General features: G+C 41.7%; 1 protein-coding gene across 3 annotated transcripts in view; it reads left to right on the top strand.

Annotated features, from left to right (window-relative positions):
• Positions 1 to 8,316, top strand: part of LOC111661749 (glutamate receptor ionotropic, kainate 2) — a 335,637-nt gene that overhangs the window by 283,760 nt on the left and 43,561 nt on the right. For all 3 annotated transcript variants that reach the window (XM_023415412.2, XM_087176389.1, XM_087176390.1), the window contains one exon: positions 7,581 to 7,806. In XM_023415412.2, the coding sequence (XP_023271180.1) occupies positions 7,581 to 7,806 (226 nt within the window). The remainder of the gene's footprint in view (positions 1 to 7,580; positions 7,807 to 8,316) is intronic.

Here is an 8,316-nt window from a genome sequence, read left to right as displayed (position 1 = left end):
CAAGGTGTAATAATCATAAAGATGAAAATAATAATGAAATGAACAGTGTGATGAGTTGGCAATGGTGGGAGAGGATATGTTATGGCTATACACTATGGCTATACAGCTAATGATGCTACATCTATGAATTAGGTTTGATAATTAAATATTACTATATTTCGACATCAACCCAGTCATGAGCAGAGTGTTAAGACCGGCCTACTGTGAGTTGCGCTGTAGCTGAAGAGCCTCGGCTGGAACCCAGGTGGCTGTGGTTTCCGTGGTAACCCTGGAGACACGGGATCTAGGTGGATTCTCCTGGAGGCCGTGTCCCGTTATCACAGTGACGGATTCTGCGTCACTGTGATTCTGCGTCTGTGTCTCAGCGGTTCAGCTCTGGTGGAGTTTGCCAGGAGACTTTCTGTCACGGGAACTCTTGATTTCTGGTCGGCTGGACAGAACTTTTAAATAGTTTAATTCTAGAGTTTACCTATAAACTCACACATCCGTCTTCCACCATGACCATAAAACATTAAATGAAATAACATATAAACCTAATGGCACTAATAATGACAGACAGGAGTAATACAAGTGTTGCTTTCATATTACATCCTTCAAACCTGGAATTAATCATGATATAAGTGGTCAACTGATCAAACAACAATATAAACATTTCCTAATTTGAACTATTACATAGGAACATCTCATGAGTTACAGAACAGCTAGATATTTAATTTTACATTCTTCCTCAGATCTGTGTCTGTGAAGAGTGTTCTGCTGGTCACTACCCAGGATTGGAATGTGGGTTGTAGTTTATGACTATTATCTAGAGAGGAGCAGAGGAAGGGAGGTTGGTGTGTGTGTGTGTGTGTGTGTGTGTGTGTGTGTGAGTGTGTGTGTTCATGCATGGCACAGAGAGGCCAGGATTCACACCTTAGTGTTAATCAGTCCTTTTGTTATTACTTTTCTATATAAGAAACAATCAAATATCATTAGACAGAGTCTTATTGTTACAAACTGGAGATTTTGCCGAGATGTTCTCCTGCCTGGTGTCCATTGGTTGATCCTCTGTAGCTGACCCTTTGACCCTTGGTCTGGTGTCGAGAGTTTCTCTGACATGTTAAAAGCATGGTCTGGTTGTGAGAGAAGGGTCTTTTGTTACTCTTCCCACCATCAAACAGAGACAAAGTGTCAATTTTGGATCCATACCTCTGCATGTCCTTAAAATGAACTTCTTTAATGGCTTGTGACTGACGCCAGGCCACGTATGTCTGCTACAAAGGGAATAAAACACAGACCGGTTTTGACCACCTCCTCAGGGTCAGGATTGAAGAAATACATTTTAGACCTTTCTTGAGAGAGGGAGGGAGAGAGAAGTCATCGGTAACTGCTAAAGGAATTAGCAGATCTGAATCGCATGTAAACAACAGATACACCAGCAACTGGAAATAAGACAATACTCTTACTGCAGCTCAGCAATAAAATCCTGTTAAATAATAAATAATAAATATGTTAAATAAATAATAAAGGCTTTCTGTCCACTGAAACGCTAGTGGGCTTTTAATTTGAAACGATTACAGGAAGTGTTGAGTTTGTATTAACAAGTAATGCAGTAACTTTAACACAACAGACGAGAGCAACTGAAAACGAAGCTTCGTGCTAAAATACACTATGACCAACTCTACATATCAAACAGAGGGAGTTAGACATAAAGACCTGCTTCTAATGAAAGTCTGTGACGTTCTGGAGGTGAAGTAAATAAAGACTAAACTATTGTGGAGGCTGTGATCTCTCTCTCTTGCTCTCTCTCTCTCTCACACACTATAACTGTAATAAAGGCAAAAGCCTGGAAAAAATAATCTGAAAAAAGAAAGATAGTTGGTCCCTTCTAATTTCTGTCTGAGTGATCATTTCTGAACTCACAGCTCAGTCTATGTCTTTCATTTATGTGCTTGGTGATTTTGTCAGACGACAATCATGATATGACCAGACATTTGTCCGGACATGTACTAGGTTTAGACCTAGTCTTGTTCAATCTTTAACCAAGTCCATCACCTTCACTAATGTTCACCAAGTAGTTTGAGTTTCTTGAGTAAAACCATGAAAGCGTCATTAATGTTCTCTTTGTTTTGTAAGATTTCTACAAAATAGATTCTATATATGTCTGTGTTTGTGTGTGTGTGTGTGTGTGTGTGTGTGTGTGTGTGTGTGTGTGTGTTTAAACAAACTCACAACGGGAGGAAATTGTTTGATTTAAAAGAGGTTGAAATATCTGGGAACATTTTCAGGAATGGAAAAAGTGTGAGTGATGTCACACACTAGCTCTCAACACACACCCAGCGATCTGAAAACGGCATAAAACTTAAACTCTAATAGCTGTCGAAATACTGATTTAACCCAAATGAAAAGCTAAAATGAAAATTTTAGCTTGGAAGCCTGATTTTCCCTTCTGTGCTTAGCAACATGTCTTCTGTGTGACATACAACAGGCACAAACACAACAAACACTTACTTAATTTACACACCTTGTGTTGAAACGGCTGACCCGGACGCAAACACACTTGAAGGCAGTTAAGGGAAGGTACTTTAATGAGACAAAAACAGACTCGCAGGCAGAAGAGGTGGACAAATTGAGTTAAGTATACAGAAAAGCAGGGAACAGGAAAATACACTCAGGCTAAATACACACAAAGGGAACAGGGGGCTGAAGAGGGGCAGTGGGCGGAGCAGCTGGGAGTCGGGCAGACAGGCGGAGGTAGAGACGAAAACAGGACCACCCTGGCGGGCATCAGCAAGGGTGGGTCACCTCAGGAGGCAGGGCAGGAGGGTGACCAGACTGATAAAGCCTCTCTGGAGGATGACTTGGAGGCTGGTCAAGTAGACAAGATCCTTCTGGAGACCGGGGAAGCCAGCACCAGACGAGCAGGACAAGCAGACCACCGGACGGCTGAGCAGGAGGTGGTCAGCCAGAGATCTGGCTAGGCGTTGGCAAAGACGGCCATATGATGATCTCGGCGGTCAGGCAGTGTATCAACAGGAACTGTCGACAGGAAATCTGGAGCTTGTGTCAGCTGGACTGCCAACAGGATGTCAAGAGCAGATGTCGACCGGACCACTGACTGGGAAGCAGGAGCATGCTGGACCTGCAAGGACCCCGAAGCAGGAACAGACGGGACATTGGCGGGAACGGCTAGCTGACTGGGGTGCTGGCTGGAGGTTAGCAAGCTTGAAGTAGTCGGCTTGGGTGAAGGCTGGAAGCCAGAAGGCCATTTAGCATCTAGCATTTTCCTTTCTCCCTTCACCATAACAACACACCAGGGAATATGACAGTTAAAAAAATTCATCATCAAATGAAGTGCCTGCTGGGTGCACGGTTCAGTTTGTACTGTCACAGCACAAGCAGGGAGGATACAAATGCAGACACACTCAAAGACAGGTAAATTCAGTGAAGGTACTTTAATGAGACAAAAAAAAAAGTATCCTGTAAAAGCAACAGGCAAATAACAGGAAATACACAAACTGACAAATAGAACCCAGACGCTGTGTCTCAAATCACATACCAGACTCACACTTGCTGTTATGAGAGTGTAGGTACATTCACACTGACAAGTACAGTTACATGCAGTGCATTACAAGTACCCACATGGGGAACTATAAATGGTCAAAAAATTGAGTGTAAAACGATGGACACTTCTCACCCTCAACGGTCGCCATCTTGGCTATGTAGCACATGGGGAGGAGCCGCCAGTGGATTTTCAAACTTGTGAAAATGGAAATAAAGGAAGGACACATTGTCTGTGTTGATGGTGGTGTAATTTGGATGTGCCATGAAACAGGCGGGCAAGAAGTAAGAAAGTAAAACATTCATTTTCAAGTCAAGTGAGCAAAGCAGCTGGTGGAAATTTTGGCGGCCGACAATCGTGGTCACGTGATGTCATTTCAAGTGAGTGCACATCAGCAGTGTTTTTTTTTTTTGGAACATTACCATATTGAAATTCACGCACTACACCGGTGAATGTACTGTGTACACAGTGTACTACATGTGAGTGTACTGACTGAAGAATCTGACTTGAGACTAAATACACAAGACAAGGGGAATACTAATCAGGGTAGGAGGCAATAAGAAACAGAAATAAAACAACCATACACACAAAAGAAAAGTGATTTCTAAATAAAACAGGAAACACTAAACATAGTCCAGGCAGGAAGACACAAGGATATGGAAGGTGGATTGGTCCAAAACGTCTATTTTGACGTCCATGTTTTAACCTGTCCTCGCGATTCTCCTCCTCACGAACTCTCTTTTTAAAATAATCTGTGATTTGAGACATTTCCGCCAGAAAAAAAACAAAAAAACATACACGATGGGATGTAACTTAGGGAAACTTTTCAAGAAGCTCGGGTGTAAAAGAGATAATATTTAGTTGTTTGAATCCCCACTAAATCAGGTCACCACCTCCTTCCTCAGGCAGAAAATCCAGTGCGTTCGTATTCTTCCTCTTTGGTCATTTCGGATGGCTCTGCCTGATGCATGGATTACGATACAGTGCCAATATATTGGCATAGTGGCGTACAGCCGCAATTGCAGTTACAAATCCACCAAGTACTGAGAAAACAAGTAGACCTACTGGAATTTTGTCACGAGGCGGAGGTGGTGCGAAATTTGTCATTTACATTGAAATCGATTGCTTACTGAACCCAAATACTTTCTTTCCTCCTCCTCTGCTCAAATTTTAGACGTTTTAGCGTAGAACAGTTACATATTACAAATTTAGGACGTGTAAATTTAACATCTTAACACAGACATAAAAAATTGATGTTTTGAACGAATTCTTATATAACTTATACTTTCAGTCTGAAAACATGACACATGCCATGACACAGTTTTAAGATTCACCCCAGCAGTAACAGAGGATAACTCATCCACCATGTTGATCTAACTGAGGCAGATAGTGGTGTCGTTGGCTCTTTTGTCCCCATCACCGTACATCACTCTCTGCTGCCTCCTGCCCCTCGCTGAGATCTGCAGCACAGATCTGAATACAGGACGGCATTGTAAGTAGTAACCGGCAGTTCTTGTACATACAGGGAACTGTGAGAGAAGAGATTCTTAAACAGAAGAAGGCAGATATCATCGGAGGAGGTAGAAAATTCTGATTTGACTAAAGAAAATCAATGAGACATATTCTGCAATTGACTTGTTTCCTATGATCCAGAGACACAGAATAAAGTTTGGGTATTTCATCTTTAGCTAAAATAAGTCTGTTGGATAAAAACAACATAGAACTGTGAATTTACATTTTCAAAGACATTGCTTGTGTTTTTTATGCCTCCGCACTGGCAGTCGGAGCGGGAGGTTCTCATGGACACAATATCTCAGTAACACCTTGATGGAACTTCTTCAGATTTGTCACAAACATTCACTAGGACTCAAGGATAACTGATTAGATTTTGGTGGCTAAAGGTCACTGTGATCTCACAAAAAGCTTTTTAGCCATTACGCAAGACTTCACACAGCAATTATGACAACATTTCACACGAATAGATAATATTTTATATGAGTCTGGATACACAGGGATGTAACGCAGCAATTCTAGTTTTATATGTTGTTTATAGTGGACATCAAGTCATTGTTCTTCTCTCCTCTCTGCGATCTTGCATCAAGGCAGAACTTTAGAATAAAAAAAGAATGAAATGCAATAAAATTAAAATGGGATAAAGTAAAATTGGGCTATGGAAATAGTTAGGTAATCATTTAACTTTGAATAGGTGAATAAAGGGAATAAAGCTCAGATCTATTTTACAGAGGTCTTTCCTGTCTAAGTAGACTCAGTTATCTCACCCAGGTAGTAATCAGAATATCACACAGTTATGATGAAATTAATTATGAACAAACAAAAAATATAAAACCTTCACTGCCAGGCTTTGATCCAGGGCCTCATCACAGCCTGGGAAGCCGAAGTACAAATACAACAAGTGCAACAAATTGTTAAAGAACCGCATTTTCAGTATGTGCTTTATGAGAAGAGAACAAGGTGCTTTATAATGTTTTACGGGCACTGGCCCGCTCATCTCGAGGAATTCCCATGTCCTGCTTAAAGACACTTCAACATGTGAACAGGAGGGGCCGGGGTTAAATACCATGTCTACAATCAATGGCCAACCTGCTGTATCAAACTACCACAGCTGCCAGTGTGGCTCAGGCCAGTTAACCAATCAGCACAATCAACACAAAATGAACCAATTACAGCAAAGACCTCCAGGTAGCACAACTTTTGACAAATTTTCCTGTTTACGGAAATATAAAAGCGGATTAAGTTGGTCTTTATATCCACCACAGAGGACATTGAAAAAAAGTGTCAGAGGGTAAAATTTGGTGCATGTCATTGAAAAATTGAAACAAAACAATTTTTATATTTAGGAACATCCTAAATTCATAGTTTTAAATCACTTATCCCTCTTGCTCCAATAAGAGAAGAGGTGTTTGAAAGTTTCAAAAGTCATTATGCCTATTGTGATCGACACCCCACAAATGAGATATCATTGGAAAGACCAGGATGTCCAGCTAAATAGTTATTGAAATGCAGAAGAAGATGACATGCCCCCCACAGAAGACAAAAATGCAGTAGTCGAGATGCCTAATCTCAATGTTTACCCGTTATTTTTTCCAGGATCTCGCATATGGTTTAAATGTGATCAGCTCTGGGCTCTTTGTGGAGGCTGTAGGAAGCCCACCTCAGCTCCCTGCCCGAGCAGCAATATAGGTGGTTATCTGACTCCGTGTATGCACAGCCACCGCTCTCACCTTATCAGCAGTCTGAAGCTTGCATGCTCAATCACCTGATTTGTCAAGGGTGACTCCAAAAGATTCTGATAGGCACTCCGCAAATCACCCAGTTGATCTAAAATATCGACCAGCCACAAAAAGTCATTACACACAATAATGGCGGGCAGGACCTTGAAGATGTGACTTAATTAGGTTTCAAATGGCTTCAAAAATGCCTTCAAATCCGCTCCCCTGGAGAGTTATGCAGTCTTGGATTTTTCTCAGTGATTACAGGTGTAGAAAGTGAGGCACACCGCCACTGACAATGCCGCTGCTGCTTCTAACTATGGTTGATAGCAGCAGCACAAACATCACACATGTACAGTCACACAAATTCACACCGCTGCTGCTCTTTAGCATGCTTGTCTGCTTCAGCCTGTATTTTCCTCACGCCTGATAATGATTTAGGCAGACAGAAAGCATATACCACTGCTGCAGCTGCAGAAAACCTTTGCTGAAGCAAACGATATGTTTCCCTAATGAAATTTTGAAAATAATTGAATGTAAATGGTTTTTCAGGCCTTGATGGAGCTGCATACATTGGCAGTATTTAAATGACTGATGTGAGTGCTCTGTCTGCCATTGTTTTCTTAAGTCACTGCTGAGACAAAAACTATTTGTCATTTACCTCCAACCTAGGACTTCACGTTCAGCAAAAGAAAAACAGCAGCTTTTGCAATGAATAATTATGACATAATTACATTTTTGATTTCCCTGTATCTAAGCAGATAGGATTTCTTTTCTTACTCACAATGCTGTTCCATGTCTCCTCACAGAAAACCAAGATTTCCACGTATGATAAGATGTGGGAGTTCATGAGCAGTCGCAGACACTCGGTGATGGTGAAGAACGTTGAGGAAGGGATTCACCGCGTGCTCACTTCAGACTACGCATTCCTCATGGAGTCCACCACCATCGAGTTCGTCACGCAGCGCAACTGCAACCTCACCCAGATCGGAGGCCTTATCGACTCCAAAGCCTACGGGGTCGGCACCCCAATGGGTATGTACACTACGTTTAGAATACAACTTGTTGCCTGTACATGCTCTAGATATACAGTACATCCAAAAACCAGGGGGCTACTCAGTTATTGAGGTGTGAAATCAGCTAGCTACAGTTCCAGGTGTTGCAGTGAGAGGTGCTGTAGCAGGCAGCAGCAGGACAAAGCCGGCTTCTTTGAATTGCGCTTCCTTCAAGTTCAAGCTTGAGAGTTATTTTTCAAGTGAGACAACCCTGTACATTATTCTTTCTTAAATACATGTATGCTCTGCATTCCAGGGCTCGCTGTCATTTCATAATATTTAATGAGTCTGTGCATATAAAATATCTTATTACATGACAATGACTTAGCTAATCCTCTCAAGTAATACTGTCTCCAAACATAACTAGTAAATCAGAAGATGGAACAAAAGTAAGATCCTACCTTGTTGCAAATTAAAAGCTGTGTTAACTGTATTTGGTGCGTTTATGCTGCACTGCATCCCTGAGGGTAACCTGGGGGGGGGGGGGGGG

This window comes from Seriola lalandi, unplaced genomic scaffold (genome assembly GCF_002814215.2).
Source record: "Seriola lalandi dorsalis isolate HSWRI2012SDOR001 ecotype SW California unplaced genomic scaffold, Sedor1 jcf7180002054551, whole genome shotgun sequence".
Lineage (NCBI taxonomy): Eukaryota > Metazoa > Chordata > Actinopteri > Carangiformes > Carangidae > Seriola > Seriola lalandi.
This window is presented reverse-complemented; position numbering and strand designations above follow the sequence as displayed.